The sequence below is a fragment of the Scomber japonicus genome, chromosome 10, assembly GCF_027409825.1.
Source record: "Scomber japonicus isolate fScoJap1 chromosome 10, fScoJap1.pri, whole genome shotgun sequence".
In the NCBI taxonomy this organism is placed as follows: Eukaryota; Metazoa; Chordata; class Actinopteri; order Scombriformes; family Scombridae; genus Scomber; species Scomber japonicus.
In genome coordinates, this window is record NC_070587.1 from 20,207,881 (window position 1) to 20,232,513 (window position 24,633).

General features: G+C 42.1%; 1 protein-coding gene across 2 annotated transcripts in view; it reads left to right on the top strand.

The window, feature by feature from the left end:
• LOC128366228 (nuclear factor of activated T-cells, cytoplasmic 1-like) overlaps positions 1 to 24,633 on the top strand; it is a 58,865-nt gene that overhangs the window by 10,546 nt on the left and 23,686 nt on the right. For both annotated transcript variants that reach the window (XM_053326911.1, XM_053326912.1), the window contains exons 4-8: positions 5,172 to 5,374; positions 8,456 to 8,628; positions 9,602 to 9,742; positions 19,122 to 19,177; positions 21,234 to 21,366. In XM_053326911.1, coding sequence (XP_053182886.1) covers positions 5,172 to 5,374; positions 8,456 to 8,628; positions 9,602 to 9,742; positions 19,122 to 19,177; positions 21,234 to 21,366 — 706 coding nt within the window. The remainder of the gene's footprint in view (positions 1 to 5,171; positions 5,375 to 8,455; positions 8,629 to 9,601; positions 9,743 to 19,121; positions 19,178 to 21,233; positions 21,367 to 24,633) is intronic.

A 24,633-nucleotide genomic window follows, 5' to 3' on the forward strand; every position in this document is an offset into this window, starting at 1 on the left:
TTATGTCTAAAGCAGCAACAGACATGGTGTAATTTCAGCAGGATGTGGCTATCATCTCTATTAACATGTGCGTGACTTAATACCCATCTCCCTTCACCCTGCAACCGTATATAATGCACATCAAATTTGCAGTATGTTTCCGCCACTATGACATAAAAAACCCTGGCCAACATGTGCTCGGTTCCCCCGCATGCGCGGTTTCACCTTGGATCCGGTGCTCGCTTGCTGCGTAATGTCTCAAAGAAAAAAGCCTAAAAGTCTACTGGACCCTATATTGTAGCTGCTAATTGCTCATTAAATCTACTGCTGCCTCTTGTTTGATATTCAAAAGGATTGGTGTACCCTGTAGTGCTTTTCAAGCTTAGTCAGGGCTATTATTTGTTGCCCAAAGGGGTATTTATGCCACTTTTAAATTGTGGTTCTCCATCTGCGGGGCTTCCCTTACACTGGTATTGGGCTACCACTAATTACCAGTTAATAACAAGTGGAAAAAATGGAAGTAAATGTGCATCGTTTTCACTGGTTTGAGGTGATAACCAGACAGCCCACAGATTTATGAGGCAAGACACTAGTGGGTTGCCGTGCTACTGGGGGGCACGGCAGTCGTCACTGCATCATCTTACTCACATTTTCTGTAGGTTACAGATAATATTTCTTATGGCAGACTGTGCTGGTAACAAAGTCACTCTTTTTATATGGAATTTGGACCCGCAGTGGTCTAGACATTGGCTAGCACTTGAAACGTTGCCCTCAGTGACATGACACTGAAGCACTCAGTTCAACACAAACTTTTGAGGGATATGGCTGTTTGGTTGCTTATAAAAAAGAAGCAGCATTCAGAGCTTTGGAAAGGCAGCACATTAAAGGATTGCATATGTTGCCGTATGCATTCAATATGAGGCACTGGAGACATTAGCGGGGCAGGAGGGTGATGGAGTAATGTCTGGAAGGAGAGACAACTTGGATGAGTGTACATTTAATTGGGTACAGCAAAGGCTGGTTGTGTGACTGTCAGCACTTGACAGAGAGGGGAGCGTGATAATGGGAAAAAGCCTGAAACTGCTGTTGTATTTCTCCTCCCCTGCCTCAGTCTCTCCCCTCCTCTGCTGCTTCCAGTCGCCTTCTCCTCTCCCCAATTCTTTGCGCCACGTGGACTTCTACGAGTCATGACATTTCTCCAGGCAGTGATGAAATCGCTGCAGAGGGATAGAAGTCAGCCCACTGCGGGGCTGTGGAGTGCATTCACACTCAATTTCGAGCCGGGCCAGACAAATCTAATTTACCAGCAAGTCGTTATTAAACAGTACATGTTAAAATCCTTTTTTGGAACTATTGAAGCCAGGTGCAAGCAGCATTGGAAATGTCATTGTTACCAAAGAAAATGAAGGATAAAAAAAATCAGTTGAAGAAAACTCCCCGATTATTATTTTATCACAAGCTATTTTCTTTGACTGAAGCAAAGAAAAAAGTATTGAGACTGTATCCCAAGGGTTGAAACCTTTTGCACTGATGATATATCTGCAATGGCTAAGAGACAACTGGGAGATGAATTGTGGAAAGTGGACAGAGTGCACCCCCTTTCCCTTTTTAGTTCAACACTGCTCCACATCATCACAACTGACCCAGACAATACAGCTGCATACAATTACACAATTAATGCATCAGCTGCCATATCCACAATGTTTTAGTTGAGCCTCAGCTATCAGAAATGGCTCGTGCAACAGTGGCTTGCAGTGGGAGGTGTAAATGGATCTAGCTGACACAGTGGCAGAAGTTGGCAAACTGAAACAGCTGCAAATCAAGCCTTGATTCAAACTTGGTTTAGATTATCTCAAAATAAATATACAGTACACGTGCCAGATAGGCTGCAGTTACAGCTAAAAAAGCTCATCTGGTCAAAATTAGCCTCCAACCTCACATGCAGCATTAGACACAAATACAAAGCTGAGGTCACAGGTGTGTGTGAAGTGTCTGTCATCGGCCCACACTTTAAGTTTACGACATTATTTTGCTCCCTCCCTCCCCCAACTTATTCCCCTTTTGAGAATAAAATGAAGAAGTAAGTTTTGCGCTCTGCTTGTGGTGTGCATCTGAGTGAGCATCGCAGGAGTTTAGCAGTAGGGCCGTAGGGAGAGGGTCAGGGGAGCACATATGGTAAAGGAATTGGGGGAGGTTGCCTTGGGGGGACTAGACCGCCTTTCTTTGCTGCTGGGAAGACCAGCGTCACCAAGAGGACTAGCTGACCTCATTAATCACTTCCTCTCCTCCATGAGGTCACTATGGTTTTGAGCGAGGATGCCACCGACATCGTGCGCTACCGCAAGGCGAGTGAAGGGATAAAGACCCCCCACCCCCACCCCCTTTTTCTCCTGCTTTGTGGGCCTCCATACAGCCACGTGGCAGCTGAGGTAATGGTTGGAGGTCACCAAGAAAACCAAATAAGTCTGCTGAGGCAAAAGTGACAGACGACACAGCTTTGTAGCGCGACTGCCTGCGTTTTATTAAATCATATGGAAACGTCATGCAATTTAACGCTCCGGTGTTTCAGATTTGTACCTCATGCTCCACCATAGTGCTCTCACGAGTCAATACATAAGTAACTGGTAGCATGTGCGGCTATGGATAATTACCTCTGGTGACACCATAAGTAAAATATAACAAGCGGAGCGGGGTCTGCCGGTGAGATCATCGCATAGATGAAGTGGTCCCTTGGGATGCCAAGACTTCAAGAAGCTCCTGACCTCGGCCTAACTCACTGATGACTTGCATGTGTGACTAGCTCACAGGTCAAGACAGCTGCTAGAGACACTATGTGGAGCTGAATAGAAAAATAGGATGGTTGGAACTGGAGATGAATGACAGCCTTAGCTTTACCACTCCCAATGCACTCCCTTGATATCTGAATCAAAGAACAAAGCCAGATAACCACTGGTGTTTAGATCATTGAGACATATGGATATATACTCTACTCCAGTGACTAGTCTTATCCTATTTTTACTCAACATAATTAATACTGAAAACGTTATAACTGTGAAGAACAAGAACACATCCTCTGCCTTGTCCCAAATCCAAATGGCACAAGAACAGACCAAAGCATTTTAATCTTCATGTTTATTATCAATCCAGACAACTTTTAATACAGTATCCAGACAAATTTGCTCTCAAACAAAAGAGGTGTCCATGACACTGTAGCACTAATTTCCACAGACTCCCAATGACGTATCTATACAGTTCTCCAGCAGCCTTCCTCTTCCTCAAACCCCTATCCCGGACCGCCCTCACAAAGGTAATTATAAACCCATTAATCAGATTATGTCATAGGTTACATGTGGTCTGCATTTGGTCATATGGCTCAGTCTGTTAGATAAACAACAGGGGTCTTTTATTCCATTCGATGGTACCACTGTTTTCACTTGGATGGAGCTCAAAGAAAATTGGTCTGAAGTGATGCGCTGGTGTATGCTGGAGTAATTGACCAATTTGTGGGATTTTTCAGATGGCCATGGCTTGGTGAGCCTTGGTCTTGAGTAAATGATCTCTCGCAGTAAATGTCACATGTGGTGAAGTAGCCACCTGGGTGGATCCATGGAGGTCCTACACTAGTTGATGAGAAGTTAGACCTCTTGGTTTTCGATGTACCAGATGGATTCTACAGTCTTATGAAAGTTTTGAGAGATTTCTAAGCCCACACTAACATCCGCCCATATGTCCATATGAGCACTTTGGACTGCAAAGAGCAAGCATATCCTGGGAGGTCTGCAGCGTAAGACCCAGTTCCACCAGAAATCCACATTTGGTTGGCAAATTATTCTGGTCAGAAATCACTCACTAAGTATCAGTTATCCTTTACCACACTTTGGAATTTCCAACCCTGCCTGTGTTTTCATATTTTTGAGCCATTACACACTTGGTTAAATCATCAAATTATGTTACTTTAGACATGGTTAGAAGATGATCCAGGGATGCTGAATGTAAACTGGCAGTGACAGTTTATATTTGAAGTGCTATTGACCCCAAAGTCAACAGTACTTTTCAAACTATGCATGGCAATGGAGTTTTTCTTCTCCTTTCTTTTAAAGATTTGATCTTTTTATTAGTTTAGCAGTAGCAGTTAATGGAGGCCTGCTAGAGGAAGTGGTACTTGTTTGAAGTGGTGGTTCTGATACAGGAGTCTCTTTCATCACAGTGGGACACAGTCTCTGAGCTTTAATGGAAATCATAATGCATGTTCATAACTGCCCAAAGGCAAGGGGGCTGGAGCTCATCTGCATGCCAAGTTCTGTGAAGTTTTTTGGTATTATTAACCTTTCTAACCATTTAGGTTTGAGGTTTGTTGATTTTGACAAGTATCGTGTACCTGATTGCACTTTTTGCATAATATAATTGATGCTGTAATTGACTAATGTTGTAACAAGGAGTACTTTGTAAAAATTGCTATTCTGTATCCGCAGTCATGTGAAAGTAAGCTTTACCATCGAACGATAAATGATTTAAGAAACTTGAATGAAACAATAAGAATTTGGACATAGTGCATTATGTATATCTATTTGTTTAACACGTACATTCCAACATTTTGATTCCATCTATCAACACTAATGAGTTTTCTAATGTGCAAATTTTGATATCAACTTTTTGATTTCATGCAACTCACAAGAAATCAGTATTATTAAGTGATCACATCATGAAGAAGAGATGCTTTCCTTGGTTTCTTATTTTATTTCTGTAAGGGTCACTTTGCACTGACTCACTGTTGACTGCTTGCCTCTCAGCAGGCACTTTTTTAATAGCAGCAATTTTAATGAACAGTGAAGTGATGGGAAGCCAGTCTCTCCATCGGTCTCTATACCCCGGAGATCCTTACCCCAGACAGACTCCGAGACTTAAAAAACTTTTTTTCATCCTCCCCTTAAGGAATGTAGAAGAAGTATCAAAAAATAAAAAAGACAGCAAAGGCCACTGAAAAAGGGTCTCCAAACCAACGAAAAAACAAACAAAGAAAATTGGCTTATTTTGCAGCCCCTCTGCCATGTCAGAGCTATCATTAAAGGCCACTTTAACTATCGGTAGCTGATGTGCATTCAATCTCTATTTCCTAAATGAGGGGTTGCCTGAGATGAGGGTCTTAAAACCTGATGTTGGCTCTCACCTGGGTCCCTTTGTTCTCCCACCAGCTTTATGGCTACATGGAAAGCGAGCCACTCACCCTGCAGCTGTTCATAGGGACCGCAGACGACCGCCTCCTGCGACCACATGCCTTCTACCAGGTCCACCGCATCACCGGCAAAACTGTCTCCACCGCCAGCCATGAAGTCATGCAATCCAACACCAAACTTCTGGAGATCCCTCTGCAGCCTGAAAACAACATGAGAGCCATGTGAGTGCTCTCAGACCTCTACAAGTCCTCTATCAATCTTTTTCTTTCCACATTTTTCTCTGTTATCCCCTACATACACAAAACATACTTTTCTCTCTCTCTCTTCACCTTGCTCTTTTCTGGAACTCTACAAACAGAATGCCTGATGATAGGCGCTGTACAGAACACAGGTCTAAATAGGCCTTGAAAATTGATATCTTTACTTTCACCCCAAGAGGTGCATGATTTCTAAGTAAGTTAAATAAGTACTCCGCACATCACTGCTGAACTAATTAGGAAAGATGAAAGGAACACTGAAACCCCAAAATTCTTATTTTGATTTTGAAAGCAATTTCTCAGGGGCCTTAGCTTGGAATCAGGGCTCAAAATGTACTTTTTTGTCCACTGGGCAAATGGCGAGTGAATGTTCAAATTTTACCAGGCACTCAATAGATTATCATAGTTTTTTGGGCTAGTGAGGGAAGCAAATCTATAAGCCACTTGCATATTTTATCAGTATTTGGGTGACAGCTGGTGCTAATTTTGCATCCTGTCTGGCTTTTTCAAAGAACGGAGCTACTTTATGTGGTTGCCATATTACAGTGGCCAAGAAAATCAAAGCTGATATGTAAAAACATCAATATTATTATTAGAATATGTTAAGTAAAACCAAAACAAAATAGGCCTTTTGTTCGAGCAGACATTTAACTTGGCATAGCAGAATAAGCACAGGTGTTACTTATAACATTAACGATGGCCCCGTTATTTAGTACCCTAATGGCCCATGACAGTGTGACAGTGAGTCAGCATGCACAATAGGACCCTAAAACTTAATCAAATTCAGCCGTCATTAATTTGATCATTTACACCTGTGTACTACTACTGTCACACTTCACAATGTCATCTGTGAAGAGGTCTGTTTCTAACTGAATAACTGCTAGCTAACTGTGCAATTTTGTACTATGCATGTTAGCTAACGTTAGTGTTTACCACAAAACAAGCTAGCAAGTGAGCTCATTTTATATGAAGGTGTCTGTCCACTCGTTATGAGTTATGGGGGTTGCACAGCTCCGTCAGAAGTGAATAGGGGATAAATATAATCTTGGTTTACCTTTAAAAACTTCAGCTTCCGTTTTCTAGGCTAAAGGAAAATCAACCTTGGCCCCGCTCATTCCCCCTCCAGACTTACAGTAATCCAAGGGGCTGTGCTCTGCAGTGTGTCCAGGCAGTAGCTTCTCTCCTGAGGCTCCATTCAGACCAGGCAGCAGTGAACTTATTGGACTGGGGCCCAGAACTCTGTGTTATGGATAAAACCACTGTATCTGAACATAGGTTACATAAGGCCGTTACCTCTTACTGCACCTCAAGTTTATCCTTCATTGTTTAAAATTTTCAATAATGTTTTCGGAAGATAATCAACAATGACTTAATGCATCTCCATTTTGTTAGGTCATATTTTAATGTTTGTTTAAATTTAGGAGATTTTGAAGATATTTTATGGGTTCTCCTGACTGGAAAGTGGACTTCTTTGGTCAGGCATGGATGATTTTAACATTCATACTGTCTTACAATATAATTTCCAGAAATACCACAATATGCCTCATATTGTATCGTATTTAGGGCCGCCCATCAACCGTTTGACTTAACGTGTCTCTAAGGATTGAATATGATATCAGAAAACATATTCAAGAGGAAGTTTCTTTAGCCTTTTGTCGTCAGCGTGCATGCTAAAGGAAGAGGAGTGAAAATGTTCTATTTTCCTCTGACAATCTGAAAGGTCAAAGACGAAGGGAAGCCTTTAACTGTCTCTTTCCACTGAGCTGTTAAACAGTCTTGATAACGCAGCATCTATCTCTCTGCTCTTGTGCCAGCAATCATTTGCTCAATGTGTGGGATGCAGGCATGTAGAGGGCTGCAGTTAAACTTTCAGACAGTTTAAATCTGTCTTTCTTTCCTCTTTTCTAGTAAAGTCCCTCTAATGCACGTAGCATAGCTTGATTCTAAGTAGTGCATTCACTTCAACAACATATGAACATAAATGCCTGTAATTTCATCAGCAAGGTAGATTTGTTTTTATCATTAATACTGCTATGAATGTGGCTACTGTGAACATGATCTAATCATTTGATCTAACCTAAACTTTCATTTGCTGAACATTTAACTATCCTATGTATTTCAAAACTATGCATGACAGAACACTGACATCATGCAAAGCTGATAAGGAGAGGGTAGTCAGGCTCATTGTTATTACATGGTACATATGTTATTTTTTCTTATTTATTCAGATTGTGCAGACCAAAGTCAAGAGGAAAAATGGACTAGTATAAAACCTGACATTTACCATGTTCCAGGAACAGTGCCCAAAAAGCTACCATGTAAAATAATTGAAATGCCAAACCATATCCCATTCATATTCCCTCACGTTTTACCAGCCACTCTAGTTTTATTTAAATTCATGAAAGGCCAGTCTGCAAACAAATTCCTTTTTTCCACTAAGCAAAGAGAAAGAAAAGTCACCCTCATACCTCCCAAATTGTGAAATGAAATAAATATAGACAGACAGCTCAGAGAAGGGTTTACTGCTACACGTGGAAATGATTAGCAGAGGTCTAAACCTTAAATGTATCAAGTGTAAGGTTTGGATGCAGTGAAGGGAGTGGACAGACTTGGGGGAGTCAGATAGCAATAAAGTGCCTGCGTGTATACTAACTGCAGCTGATCGGACCTTGTGTGATAGTGGTGAGCCATGGTGCCTTTGGTCCTCAGGATCCCTCCAGAGAACTGCTAATTTTTGGAGCACTGTGACCCCTTAAAATTGTGATGTGAAGTCATTAATGTCCAACTCTTTCTTTGATGGCATACTGGATTAATAATGACACGGCCATGCTCTGGTGGATTTCCAGTGCATGATCTGTAACACCAGCAGGGACTTCAGTGCAGGTCCTAAGGTGGAGCAACTCTCCTCGATGTTTCAGTTTAAGCAGCCAAGTGTTAACTATGCTCCAACCTCATCTTTTATTCATAATTTCTATCGAAAATGTCCTGTAGAAATTATTCTGTGAGATTATTGTTAAAATTAACCCTTCCATATTTCTGTCCCAGAATTGATTGTGCAGGGATCCTGAAACTGCGCAACTCAGACATTGAGCTTCGCAAAGGGGAAACAGACATCGGACGTAAAAACACACGCGTGAGGTTGGTGTTTCGAGTGCACATCAATCAGCCCAACGGCAGGACAGTATCCCTTCAGGCTTCCTCCAATCCCATCGAATGTTGTAAGTCTCACACACACATGAATAAGCACACAGACTTGCATGCATTCTCTTGGCTTTCCGCTTAGGCAGAAGGTGGTATCTGTTGTTGTAATCCAGTACACTGAGCTAGTATTTTATTACCTGCTGGAGCAAATGCCTGCGCACCCACTAAGCTTTATATGATCAAAGCAATTTGCCAAAGCAATAGATGCATTGTGCATGATGCCAGACACACGTGTTATCTATCTCAACTCGCATTTTATGAGTGAATGCACAAGTTATTGTGGTAAGACTACCCCATTAGTGCAGGTTCCACAGAGGTCATTTGCCAGCCCCAGTTTTGGCACAGTTGAATGCCTGCATTGAAAGAAACCTCTGTTACTTTGTCATTCATTTGTGTATATAGGTGTGATATTATTTGCACCCAAGGAAGCCAATTAAAGTTAGATGGTGGGACAGAGCTGGCACAACAGTTTATAGTCCAAAGTGGATGTTAATCAGAGTTAGTTCATCATTAAAGAGCTCTATTCAGTGAGCTTCAGATTTTGTTCATTTTTGAGCTATTCAAAGATTGTTCAGTGGGATAATAGATGAAATGCTATGTGATAACAACCGAGTCTGGCTGCAAATCTCATCGCCAAATCCCAAAGGTCAAAGGTGACAAGCATTACACATTTATAGAAAGCAGAGACAGGTGGTTGGTTATAAAATACTTGATGAAAAATAATGACTCAGTATCTGATCATAAAAATATTGTTTTCTGCCTTTCCTTCTTTTTTCTGTCATTTAAAGAGCGGCTGCTGGCTAAAAACCTCCTCCCTATGAAAGCATCATAATAAAGTTGATAAGTCTGTTTCCCTAACCATGAGCTGCTGTTTTACTGGCTGTGTGCTGGATTTGTGCTTCTTGGGGTGAATGGAGATCAGGCAGCAAGTTTATGTGGGCTCACACACTGTATTGAAATATGTGCATGTGTGCGTTTTTCCCTCAATAGCCCAACGCTCAGCTCAGGAGCTTCCCTTGGTGGAGAAGCAGAGTGTGGACAGTTACCCTGCCAGTGGAGGCAAAATGATGCTCCTGAGTGGTCTCAACTTCCTCCCTGACTCTAAGGTGATGTTCGTGGAGAAGGCCCAGGGTAAGCTGCAGTCACCAGACCATGTTTACTGCCTCTCAATTTCCCCTCTTAATATCTCTTTCAAATGTCTCTCTCCCTCTCTCCCTCTCTCCCTGCACCGCATTTCCTCAGTCTCTCCTCCCGTCAAAATAGAGCAGGACTTGCCAGGGAGCCACATGTGGTGTGCATTAAGCCACTATATTTTTAACCAAAGCGTATTTACATTTGCTGAAGTTTCCATTGCCTGTTCACTGGTGCTCGCCACAACTTAAGGAATGAATCACAACCAGGGCATGTGCAACGTCTCTTTCTCTCACTTTCTCTCCCTCCCGTGCTGTCTCTCCCTCCCTGACTCCCTTTGCTTTTGACATTTAACCCTCTCTCTTACGTTCAATAGCTGTCTCTTCCACCCATTCAACCGGATACTCACCTTGACTGTCTGTCACTGACTCATGGTTTAGAGGCCATTCCTTTTTTTTTGTGTGTGTGTGTTGGTTTTGGCCAGATTTTTCTACCATGCGTTTTCTCTTTGCGTGGGAGGGAGCAATGATAAAAACACAACTCATCAAGTTTGCAAGCAAGCAATCATTTCCTGGATTGAATCCACTAAATGGAAGCACAACACTGTGTTGAAATACAATGCTGCTGTTAACATTATTGATGAGCAACAATTACAAATATCTGATAACATGCAACAGTTGATTAATCATAGACTGATCGTGGTTTTGGTTAGAAATCCCCTGCAGTACACAGAAATACAAACCACCCTCACACATTCTCTACACTTTCTCTCTCAATATGCCAAGAGACTTTTAAGTGGAACTAAAAGACAAATAAAACACGCCCCCAATAATAAGAAAGATCATCTTCTTTGCATACATGAATAAATAAATACATAACATTTGTATTATTGCAGTACAGTATGTCCAGACCATATGAGCTTACTTCTACAAAAAAGTAAGAAAAAAGAAAACCATGATGAAAAATTATAAAAATGATATATATAATAGTTCACCTTAATGTCTTTTCAGGCTTTTTGAGACAAAGTTAGCAGACTTAAACACATTAAAAAGAAATGACCATTCTCGTTTTTTTTTTCCCAACCAAAATATTTCAGGGTTGCATCGAGCCAATTTGTGGAAAGTTTATTTTTCTTTCTTAAATTTGGGTGTAAAGTACAAAAGAATTGGAGAGTTGTTTACTTGTCAGCTAGTTATGCTTGAATGCACCAGCAGTCGCCTGTGGGCCACCGAGTGATTCGGGTGAGCCTCGGATCAGGCAGTTTTTTCCCTCAGTGAGAACATCTAGAATGAAAATTACTGAGTTCATTGCCTGAATAAGTAAAAAATGTTTGAGCCCTTCCAAATCAATGCTTCAACAGAGCTCACTCAAAAGTTAAATATCAATATTGGGAAGGAAAAAGACACGCTTACATCATTGCTCAATCTTTCCTACATTTATAAAACTGTTCTTGAAAATCACTTCAATAAGACAAAAACAAATTGAACCTCTTACTCTACGCTACCTCTCCTCACCCTGTAACAGTACTCTGCAGCGCCTTAGGGGTTAAGGGTGAGGCAGAGTTGGGGTGAGAGGAGGTGGATGAACTTGATAATACGGGGGTCTCCCTCCTCCTGACTTTACTTAGTCATGGAGGGGGATCCCCCAGAGAGGAAAGCCCATACATACACAACAACACCCCCCCCATGCTATTTGAGACTCATGACCCCTTGTAGGTTGTATTTCCCTTCTTCCCCTCCTGTCTACCTTGGGTTCTGTGTTTCCTCTTATTCTCTCTTTTCACTCCCAACCGTCTGTTCCATCCTCATTTTCTTCTTACTTCTATCCTCAATACCCGTTAAAGACATTAGCTGGTGTGGAGCTCTGTGCTAGCGGGATCCCCACACCCGTGCCTGCCATCGACATTTCAGCGGTTTGTTTTCCGTCTCTGTGGTGTCCATAAGGATAGAGGGAGAGATCGAAAGAGAGGTTGTCTGTCTACTACTTAGTCTGCTTTTATGTAAACTTTAATGACCCTCCACTTCCAGGGTCTCCTAAGTCAAAAAGCCCATTACAGGCAGACCTATACACTGGTGAACACACACACACATACACACACACACACACACACACACACACACACACACATAGGCACACACATAGGCACACACATAGGCACACACACACACACACACACACACACACACACACACACACACCACTCACTAATGGCAACTATCTATGAGCAAGTATAAGTGTGGAAAAGTACTTATGTCCCAAATATACTGCAAAATATTGTCTTTTGGCATTTTAATCAGAGAATCCTGCTGTTTCATGAAGGTCCTCAGACTTGAAATCTCTCTGATTGTTGATTTAGAAGGACCAAAGTGGGATACGGAAAAAAATAAACCAATAAAATTATAATTATATTACAGATTTATTCTATAACTTTGGTTTTATTTTCCTCTGGAAAAGTTCATGACTAAATGCACCCATGAAATACAGAGCATCGCGCCACAATAATTACTACTCGCAGACATGTGCTTACACACACATGCACATGTACAGCCGAACTCTTTGTACAGCACGACACCAATCACTGCTTTTGCCACAGTGGTGACAGCCATTACTTTTGCTGCCATCAAAGGTCAGGACGGCTGCTCACTTTCCAAAATTGACTCCAATAAACACCTTCCAGAAAATTCCACAAATCCTAAGGAGCAACAGACCGATTTTAAGCGTCCCAATCCAACTTGTGTGAATAATTATATACAGTCAAAATCATCCAAGTTGAGTCAGAGCTAGATCACACACAGCACAAAAGCCTATTAGCACAAATGAGGCAGTCGCAAATCACAAATACATGTATTCTATAACTGTTTCCATTTGCTTTCACTCCACTCATGGATGTGGCCGCTTTCAACACAAACATACCCATATGCCTGCTTTGAAATTTGTAAGAGCAGATATCGATTCATTACTGAACTTTTGAATAATAAATGACATTACCATTTGAGAAATTGTCCCATTATCAGTTTCTGGTTAAGTGATGAGAACTGAAACACCAAAAACATCAACTAGTCCTCAGCAGATCAGACACTAATTCTTCATGTGTCCCTTTTATTTTACACTTGTTTGAGTGATAGCAGCCCATTGGCACGATCATAAAAGAAAGAAAAATATTGCTGCAGACATAAATGACAAGTAACCCCAATGGGAGATCAGTGAAAAAGCTATTAGTGATGAATGAGGAAATGCATGAGGTGATGACAGTTTTTTTTTTAAAACAAAAATAATTAAGTATAAAAGGTCAAATAATAAACTTGGCTACATGTAAAAGTAATTACTTTTGGCAAATGGAGCTGTCTGCTACACTATTTAAGTAGTTCTAGCATAAACACATGGTGCGTGTGTGTGTGTGTGTGTGTGTGTGTGTGTGTGTGTGTGTGTGTGTGTGTGTGTGTGTGTGTGTGTGTGTGTGTGTGTGTGTGTGAGTGTGTGTGTATGTGTGCTTCAATAATAAGATATATCACTAGTGCAAATGCTTTATGAAGGGCGTATGATTTTGGTGAGATAAATCATATAATAAACTAAATAAACTAGAGGGAAAAAACTACTTTTTTAATCTGTTGTAATATTAAATCATAGACTAACTCTATTGGTCTTTGGCTGCCACTCACTGCTTCCAGTTCTACAGTCTGTTTTGACTGTGTTGTTTTGATTATCTGTCTGTCCCCTCCTGGGATGTCTCCAGTATCAAATGAGCAGAGCTCATAGCTGTTGCCACTGCGGGAGACCTTAATGCGCCTTGAAAAATAATTACTTCTTCTTTTCAAATACCATGTCCATCCCCACTGCTCCACTTTGTCACCCACAGGATAACTGATGCAAACTCTGCAACGTGCACCCACTGCATGCACATGTGTGTTTGTTGTTGTGTACGTGTGTGCCCACTATAGCTGTCGCCTGCGGGCCTGTTTGCGTTTTTCAGTAGGAAGTGTTTGTAGTGAGTCATCTGTGAGGGATTCCCTGCAGAGGAGTGAAACGGAAAAGACAAGAGGCTTTATAGAGAGGAGGGGGAAAGGGGAGGAAGAGGAGAGGCAGAAAAAGACAAGGCTTCCTACAAAACCCTGCTTGTGACCTCATGTACTGAGACATGAGAGCAAAGATATGAGCATATCCTGCACTGATGTGGACTCTTGTTTAGTGAGTGAATGAATGAAGTGCAGTGGTAATTCTGCCAGTCTCATTGAAAGGTTTAATGTATTCATGTGACTTTTACAGATAAATGTTATTTAATGCTTCAGTGGACTGATCAGTGTGATGGCTTTTCCTCTTCTCTTAGCTCATCACAGACCACACATAGCAGGGAGAGCGAGTTAATCAGAATGTAGCCAGATAATGATAGACTCAAGAACCTCAAGTCCACATTTTTGTTTCTGCTGCTATGTAAACATTATTTCTAACAGTAATCATTGGTGACATGTATTTTTAACAGGCCTTATCTTTTTTTTCTGCTGTGGAGAGCTGTGCCCTTTGCACAACCGCAATGTGGGCATTTCTGGAACTTTCCATCTTCTTCTGCATTGTTTGTCCTTGGTTCAATTTTTATTATGTGTGTGTGTATGTGTGTGTGTGTGTGTGTGTGTGTGTCAGTTTGCCCAAACCATCCTTTTGGCACTAGAGTAGGAAGACATACCTGGCGCACCTATTGAAGTGTGTGTTCTGGCTTGCCCCGCTTTCCATGGATGGAATGAAGGCTAGAGGCAAGGAAAATAGAGAGACAAGACAGACAGACAAACATAGAGAGAAAGAGAGAGGGATAGAGAGAGAGAGAGAGAGAGAGAGAGAGAGAGAGAGAGAGAGAGAGAGAGAAAGAGAGAGAGAGAGAAAGAGCTGGGGAAAGCCTACACTCTGACTCAGAGGGGGGAGGTAAGGGAATTCCCTGGTGAGCTGGATAGTTTTTACATCTGGTCGGGTTGGAGCGTTGCCTGGAGTTCGGCAGCACCACACAGCCCAGGCTGCAACAGGGAGAAGTCTGGTCTTCTCCACCTCTGCTTCAGGCTGGTCTAGCTCACAGCCAAGACTAAGAGAAGTCTGATCTACAGTATAATCACTAACAATAGGACAGCATTGTCCACAACAATACCCTCAGGATATTACTCTTGTCATGTAGAAATTCCTCAGAAACAGGCTGAAATACCTGGAATCTTACACCTTAATAATTTGAGTTACCCAGTCCTTACAGACTGTGATCTGCACTGTTTGACTTCATTCAAAATCTATTTATACTTCACTGAACGCGTCTACCATGGGCAAGTCTAAACATCACACAAATTGGTCGATGTATTGTACTTCTAGCGGAATGTCTAGACTGCCCTTTGGCTTTAGGCAAGGATAACCTGAATAATTTTGGCTCATAGTTTGGCACTAGGGTAGCCACCACTCCAGGTTTAGATTAATATTAAGATTATGAGTTTAAGTATCCAATCTAACTAGGGTAATATAGTTGATGCATCTATAGACAATCATGGAAAACTGAAAAAATAACATTTACAGTAGTACTGAATGGGGAATTTTTTGGATGACTGAATCTGTTTATGCAAATATCCATTTGGAACACTACAAGAAGGCTAGGTGCATGTCTGTGCTTTGGGCTTGTCTACAAAGTAATTAGTTGAATCATAACAGTATCATAAGAGAAAGATGTCTAGATTGTACTGTGGCCTCCACCCTTTCTTCAGTCTTGTCTTAACACGTGAAAGCCATATAAATGATTCACCTAATAGAAAAACAATGTTCCTTTCTGTGATATATTTTAAGAAATGTCCCCTCTGTGTGATGAAAATAGTGATCTGACAGTGGCTGAGACCTTGATCTTTGTCCAGTGTATGGGACTTGCTTAATTTGGCTGAAATCACTTAACAACAGACTCAAATGTGCACAAATACCAAAATATTTGCCCACATTGCTTTACAGCAGGTTTAGGGTCAGAATATAAAGGTCTTGCTTTGACCCAACACAGGCTGTGATACATAGTGTGCAACACACTGTGAAGAGCAACCAGGCTTGAACTCTTCCTTGTGAACTTGTTGCATACCACGAATGTCATACACATGTAAAAGTCTGGATGATGCGCCAGCCGTCACTGTCAGACTTTAGATCATTTTCATACCCAATACCACACAGCTGGACTCTTGATAAAAGGATATACTCTGACGCCAGCCTCCTCAACCTGCACCCAGGGGTCAAGTCAACTCACGCTTTCCCTGTTATACACCAAGAATAACTCCCTTCCTGACTATAAACCCATCACAAATCTACTGTCAGGTCGTAATTTACACCGAAGCCTCTCGATCTGACACAGACCCACATTTCTCCAATTTCACCAGTCCTCAGATTGGCAGAGGCCAGGTGTTTCAGAGACGAAAGCAGCTGTACCTCTCAGATCAGTCATGGGGGAACCCCTTTGGTCTTTTGACTTTGCCCTTCATTGGACAACAAAGTAATTGCCTTGAAAATATGTGTAAAATTTGTGTAGCAGCAGAGCCAGTACTAAAACGGAAAGAAAAGAGAGAAGAATGCTCCTAAAAAATCAACTCTGGAAAGGAGACAAAGCTGCAAAACACGACTGGATTGTTTCACAAGACAACCTCCACAATTAAGAATGTGAATCATATTTTCCATTCACAATATCACTAAGGTGAAGTCTCTTTGGACAGTGAAAGCTGTGCTTGGAAGGAAAAATCACCTCTGGTTTTTGGTAGAAAAAAAGTTTAAAAAACAAAATTTGTAATTGTGAAGACTCGGATGACACTACTCAGCCTTTCAATGATCACAGACTAGAGGTCATATTTTATCTCAATAAGTAGAGGACATACTCTCTGTTTCTCTGGCTGTTAGGTTTTATGTTTCACCATTAACCAACCCTCCATCTTTCAATGAAAAAAAATAAAATATGACTAATGATAATGATAATATGACAGCATCACAGTTACCATGTTGTCTTGCATGTGGTAAAGAATTGAAGGAGAGATGAAGCCAAGAAGCCTTTCCCTACTGCATATGTGGCAAAATTGCCAGCTGGATGAATGTGTTGTCATGGTTGTTTGTGTTGGTGTTAGTTTTGTGGCTCAAATACACAACTGAGTCATCTAGGGCTATGCACCAGAGAGCACATAGCCTAAGAATAAGTATTGTTCATCAGTTGTTTTTTTGTTTTCTTTATTCGGATTATAACCTATACTTTTCTTGACACTTCACCTCCCCCACCTATATTGTTGTGCTCTCACCTCCTACCGTTAAAGGCCAGAACAATGGTAGAGGATACTGTGGCTGCAGAAGTGCATGTGGCTGCATCTCGTTGTGTGTGTGTGTGCATTACGCGTGGGTGGAGGCTGCGCGAAGGAGGAGGAGGTGTTGTCGGGAACAGAAGCATTTTGCAGATGTTGCAGGGAAGAAGGAGTGAATGGAAAGTTCTGTGGTTATCAGTCGTACAGCAGTCTCTGACTCGCAAAGGTATGCCACATGTGGCCCTATCCCAATTCAGTCTCAGTTTTCGATTTGCTCATGAAGTCATTATTGAAAATCTGGGGGAACAAACAAAGTGTGAGGTATTCGAAGGTGAGAGGAAAGATCAAGAGGCAGGTAGAGAGAGAGGAGAAGAGCAAGAAAAGTTTGAAAAACATGTTTACTAGTGGAGGTTGGGGTTGACGTCGTAGTCTAAGGTTTCCCTCTTGGAGTGTCTCCCAGAGCAGAGGCGGGTGCGATTCCCTCTTGGTTCCCCTAGACGTAACATGAGGAACGCTCATCTCTGTCTGCCTCCTGTCTCTCTCCCTTTCTCTGACCTTCTCTCTGTCTGTGCTCACTCTAATTGCCCTTCCATACTCTCCACCACTTCTCAGCATTATGTAGGCATCTCTCTCACCTGTCACATGCACCGTATCACTGCTGTGCCCCATAGCAGTCCTGTAGGCCTATCGCCCTGCTTCTATTTCCCAGTCATCCACATCACCTCCATCAGCGCAGTGCACATTTCTCCATATGCAACTCTTATATCCCCCAGTTCAAATAGAAAACTCTTATCTGATCTGTTCACCGTCTGTTTTTCTCTTTCCTTGAGTTTTAATATGGCCATTTTGGAAAGAGATATCTAGCGATGTTCATTCTTCTGAATAATAAAGCTGACCACCCGCCCCCACTTCCACAGCTCACCAATAATAAGCCAACTGTGACTGGGATCCTTTATTCTTTCACTTGCCGCATGATGTGAAAAACATAATACTTTTGGAAAGAAAAAAAAAGAGGGTTTTACATCTCCCAGAGAGCCACTGGACTTCTGCTATCAGTTATTTGGAAACTGACTCTGATTATCTTATCTGATGGTTTCCTGTCCCAGAAGCAAAGTGCAGCATTGCAGCAGCAACTGTATTGTTGTATCCATAAAGGCACAGCTGCTGCATAGCCTGCTAGCATACAGTAGCAGTGCCACAGTGTCCATGCTATTGTCTCACATGGTGTGCCAATGACACACAGGCTGTTCTGTGTCACTTCTATTTTTGACTTTCCTGATGACTTATTGGTTCTGAAAAAAAAGAGGAAAAAGTGGCACTGTGGTCGGTGCTGATTGCCCTAGCAGAGTCCAGAGCGTCTGTTCGCTAAGGTGTGGCATGAAATCACAGAGAAAACCCAAAGAATGTGAGCTGAGCTTCTGCAGGCTCTCAACAGCTGCAGTAGCTCACAGGCCTTTTATTGCATGGCAGCAAGGAAAACCTTCTCACCACAACAAGCTCTAGACGAGAAGAAAGAGAACAAATGAAAGCTGCTGCTTTTTTTTTTAACTTCATAGGACAGAGTTAAGAATAGAAATAAGAGAGAAAAATAAGTAAGAAAGTCATCAGGGATGTAATGAAGAGACAAAAATAGTGCTGAATGTAATGGAGATAGACACTGCCATAAAGTGGGCAGTCCCAGGTGAAGAGTGGAATTTTAATAGTTGCTGAAAAATTGTTAGTGTCACTGAACAGAAGAAATACTCATCGCTATTTAACTGAGCCTAAAATAACATTGTGTTGTTTATTTTCTCCAGTCTACAGTCCAAAACCCAAGACTGTTCACTTTTCAGAGAGTTTGAGGAGCTGCAAATCCTCACATCTGAGAATGAGCACATGCTTGTCATTTTTCCATTATAAATGACCGTTAAATCGAATAATTCTTTTTGCACTACACTAAACTAAACAGTAAAACCCATCATCAATCATACTCACATCTTCTACCAGTCTAATGAGAATCATCTGCAGATTGTTTCCTTGCTCCATTTAATGTCTACATTGTTTGTATACTCACGATGTTGATATGGAGGCATAATGAACGTTGTGTTTTATCCTTTTTGTCAATATAGACGGTCATCATCTGTGGGAGACAGAAGCTAAAGTTGACAAGGACTCCGTCAAATCTGTAAGTACACTTCACTGACATGACTCATTGGAAATGCTCCTGCTGTCTTCAGTCCCACCCTCCCTTGACACTTTCCCCTTTCCTCTCCGTCTCCTCCTCATCTGTCCCCTGTAATGATGTAACCTTTGCTAAGGCATTACAAGCTGCAACATAGACAATGATGATTAGCCCATGCAATCCTGAATGGAATTTTCACAAAATCTCTGTACCCTTACGGAGTAAACACGAGCTGTCATATTGTTTTTGCATCTAACGCGCCTTACTAAATGGAAGCACAAACGCACACACATTTACACACACACACACACACACACACACACTTACTCACGCCACAGCCTTCCCAGCATAGCCAGACATTTAGTTCACAGCAAAGTGTTGTGGTGAATTGGACTTAAACACTTCATCTGTGCCGGGATCATGCAGCCAAGAGTGGATTACGCCCCTGTTTTTACCTGCTGGTTTTCATGAGAGCCATAATGAGAAAATAAACCAGCACACTCATTTCACCGACGCTCAGTCTCACATTCGGATTGTGTTAATACAAAATGGAGCAAAAGGGAATCATCAAGAGAAGGAAAAGGCGTTGTTCTATGTGTCACAGAGAGCTGCCTGTGCTCTGGAGTTAATTAAGATTTCATTAAGGCTCATTAGGTCTTCTCTCAGTGTGGAGAGTCAAGTACAGGATCTGCTAAAACCTGTTTGCTTGTGTGTGTGATGACAGTATGTTTAGAATTGCTGATGCCTTTCATCAGCGGCGTCTCATCCTCCCTCACCCCCCACCCCCAACCTCCCCACCACACTCCCTTATTGTGTAAACTAACCAGGGCAATTTACACTTACACAGGGTCTAAAATAAACCATGCACATCTAAATGCTGCATCTTGAGGGTGTTTTTCTCCTTGTTGTCGCCGTTATTTCACTCAGGTAAATGACTTGGTTGCATCAGGAGGGTAAATATGGACTCTGATATCTAATTGGCCTGTTGGGCTGGCTGATGTGCTGTGGCTGGAGTCCCAGATGCTGGAAAATTAGCGGGCGTGCAGGGCTCGGCCGGGGGCGGCGGTGCAGGGAGGCAAGGTCGATGAAAGACAAATAATACAGGGTGTTTATTTGTAGGTCTAACAAACAAGTAGAGACAGCAAGAAAGCACATGCATTATGTCTGTTGCCACCAGACTGTCCTAAAGTACTCCAGATTGCCTTCCTGCCTCTTTTTTTATTGCTGCTCAGAGTGTGCTAACTTTCACTGGGACGGAATGGAGAGCCATGTGCACGTACGCACTTAACACACTCAATCAGCCACCTGCATATTTTCTTTGCCGTCATCTGGACGGCAGACCGGTTCTGAGGACGCAGACCCCTCACCTCCGACCCCCCACTCTGTCCCACCCACTATCCTCCATCCACAGCAGTGACCGACGTGAGCCTGCTTCCTGTCAGTGCTCCACTCTGGACTGTTTAGATCCTCACCAGAGTGACAGCCGGTCCAGGAATTAGACAGAAACCCTCAGACAAATTCTCTCCGTGTTCCCGTGTCAGAAAGAAAGCAGTCGAAAGTTCACATCCGTCCAGACTTGCCGAGGTCTGGCCTAGGGGGTGGGGAGGAGGGGGTGGGGGAAGGGGAAAGGGTGGACATGCAAGCCTCTCCACAGGGAGCCGTGGCTGTGCAAACAAATAAGCCCAGCTACCTCTCTCATCTGTGTGCAGCACGGGGACAAAGCTAAAGCCCTGAGGTTTTCCTCAGACACAAACACGGGCACTGGACCAACCTCATGGGCTCTACTGCTGTGTCTACACAGTCCAGACGAGCTCATTTAGACCAGTTCCCAGTCCAGCCTCTTGGAAACAGTACCCTAAATGCAGGCCAGCTGCAATATAAACATAGTTGTAGATTAATAAGCTGCAGGAAGTCCTTCTACAAATTCTTTCATTTAACTTTGGACGAGTGACACAAAATCAGATAAGTAAATACAACTGAAGGTTTCTGATGTCTTTTTATCAAAGATTCACCAGCTGTCTTATCTCATGGAGGTAAAATGTTGTTGGTTGTATTTCAGACTTCACTTGTTGTGGAGATCCCACGGTACCGGAACCAGAGAATATCCAGCCCGGTGCAAGTAAACTTCTACGTCTGCAATGGCAAAAGAAAGAGGAGCCAATATCAGCGCTTCAACTACTTGCCTCCCAACGGTAATCATCATTAATATCTCTCTCATTTTTATGACCTGTGACATGCATGGTTTTCACACTCTCTCCCTCTCTCTCTCTGCATCACCATCATGTAGAATATTCTCTCCAGGTCTTGACATCCATTCCACTATAGTTTACAACAGCTGTCAACATGCCATGTGAAATTTGTGGTCATTTTTTGGTGTGTGTTTTTGACGTTATGCCTGGCACCACTTGGCTGTAGCCTGTGACTGAGAGCAGAATATGTGAGGTGTGTTTATTCTGTAGTGAGACTGCGTTCCCCAACGATGAGGTGTACCTGCTGAGTGACAGAGCCTCGGAGCTGTGTTGATGTAGAGAAGTCAATCCCCTGGCGACCTGGCTTTCACACCCCACATCACACAATGCCCCCCTGGATCACCAACGCAACTACAAATAGACACATGCACGTTTGCACCTACACACACACGCACACTCATCAGCCAGGCATTGCTTAGCTCTGTCATTCATGTAGCAACCTGAAAACCCAGGAATACCTCTCTGTGTTTATCATGTGTCCCTGGCCTCAGTGTTTATAGATGGCTTTCACATTGGAATTTGAAGAATGTATCAGTGAGAGTCTGGAGAGGTGATCAGCCTCAAAATTACATTGTGAGCTATTGACGTTTCACAATAGGGACAGGTGAAATATCCACATTGGTATCAGTTTCAATAATCCGTTATTTTTTTATCTTTATGTGTCCAGTTGACTAAGCGTGTTTGCTCTTCTCTCAGGAAAACAATGTTTCTTATTTACACATGAAGCCACAGTCCTCTCTGCTGTGGCTATTACACTGAAGCATTCTGAGGTTCAACAACTTTTCTGGCATGTCAACAATAGTTGTCACTGATGGATGGTTGAAGGATGCTCCAACTAACACAGACATCCACACCTACATTTTACCAACTGGTTTAAGGATTCCAACCAACAACCCCCCATTTACAATATCCCACCTCCCCTTCTTGATGACCAATGAAATGCATTAGATCAAAACAATAGTATCTTGTTTTCATTGATCAGTGTCTAATGGGTCTAATGCTGCTGGGATAGTATGTGCTGTGTTTTGTGTTTATAACTGTTAATAAGATGTGACGTGTAGATTATCAGCAGATGTATTTACAGCCACAGGAGATAAGTGATTTGGATTTTGGACCAGGCTCTGAGAGAAAGTAGAACAAGGCCCTATTTGGTGATGCCTGATTGCTGTGATAAACGAGTGCATTGTGGGTAACCGGACCAGTGCAGGGCTAACTAACTGTGGCCATATATAGCATATCCATTTTATATATTGTACTACCACAGAGAAAGAGAGAGAGCGAGATAGAGAGGCTTATCAGCCTCCACTGTGCATCTCTAAGTAATTTCCCTGAGCATAAACACAGCTCTAATTAAAAGATGACTTGTTGTGTTCTCTATTTTGCTGCCAAGTAAACCACAAGTACAGTGTGGACCACACAAGCAGGGCCAATGTCTCCTCAAAGGAGCATAATTAACTCACTGGTATAAAGAAGCCATGAATCCCAAGCGATTGAGTTCTATTTTAAGATTTACCACGCATTAGAAAACATACATTAAAATTCACAACGTAGCATCTTTCTGAAACAAATGTGCAGTTTTTATTGGCTAAAACTTATGTTTTATTGCAGGTTTTATTTTTTGTTCATGTTCATGTCCATACAACCTATCGTTGTGGCTGATACGTTCTTATTGACTTAAACTCATTCACAAAGAACACTGCATAAAGCTTGTAATCAGTGTAAACAGACCCTCAGTAGCGATGATTACTGTCATACAATCATGGTTTCAATACAGCAACAAAGAATGAGGAAATCCTTGTGAAGCTGTTTGCTTTTGAGGGTTTCAGTGTGTGTGTGTCAACACTGAGAGAAACAACTAACACTGTGGCTAGATACTCGGGGTGGGCTGAGGAGGAAGACACCCACACACACACATACATACACACACAACGCTGTCAACACTTTCTTGCTTGCCTGTATGAAAAGGACTCTTCCGGCCTGCTGTCCCACTTCAAGCAAAGTTGTGGTCACTGACGTTGTTTAGAGAGAACATTTCTTTCACACTTTGGTGTGTGCTCATCTATAAAAAGGCAAACCCAAACCTTAAAATAGCTTGACTTGTTTGAAACAGCGGAAGGATGAAACAAACACTCTCTGGGACACAGATGCTAGTGAAAACCACCTTTATTTTCCATTCAGGTCATGTGACCACCTTGTTATTCATAAACTCTAATGCAAATGTGGTTAGCACCTACTGTGGCTGAACGCACATTTCAAAAACTAAACACATTAAAAGAGAAGTTGCACTGTATTTTCTCCTCAGCTGAAATCAGATGTATTATTGGCAAGACTTTATTGTTTCAGACATGTGAGCAGATTTTTATCTTATTTCAGCCTCACCCTGCCTCCAACTTGAATTATAATATATTATTATCAGATGCAGGCTGTAGTGGAAGCATAACTGCTCACACTCTTACTAGCTGGCATACAAAGTTTCAGTGATAGGAGCAGTGGGGGGCTGTAGCCTTGTTGAAACACTGCCATAATAATGCACTGTGAAGTTAAAACAGGATTTGAGTCATTCAGAAACTTCCTCTTAAAAATGTGTCAGCATTGCACACTACGTCATTGAGTTCACAGGCCAGGTGTCTTTATGAACTGAAGCTTTCCAGAAACATCATATCTCAATATTACTGGAATACTTAAAGATAAAAGTACACAACACTTAAGGCAGCAACATCAAATTTTTGTAATAGTCATTGAACTTGAAGTGAAGCTGCCTTCAGTCAATCAATCTTGAAGGTCTTGCTGTTGAGCTGTACCATCAGCAGCATTTGTGGTCTGCTTGTCAAGCCTAAGTGCTTGTCTGTGATGTTGAGATGTACATACAGTACAAGTGTCCTTGTCTGGCTCCTGGAATGAGGCTCGCTTTTCCAAACTCCCTTCCAATCATTCTTGCGTAAGTAGAGACGTGACGTGTTGCTATTCAAATAAAAAACTGTTTTCACCAACCACATTAAACAACAAACGCCAAAAAAGTGCTGGCAATGACCAAAGCTTGAGCAAAGAACTTCTCGGAACCCCTTTATTTTAACAGGCCGTTTGGAGATTCCTCAGTAATATCAAGTTCTATTCTTAACGTAAACGGGTGCCGACTCCCCCCACCGCATTGGTTTGTGGTTGGATCTGGAGAGAGGAGAGTCAGAAACATGTTCTGTGACACACACAGGA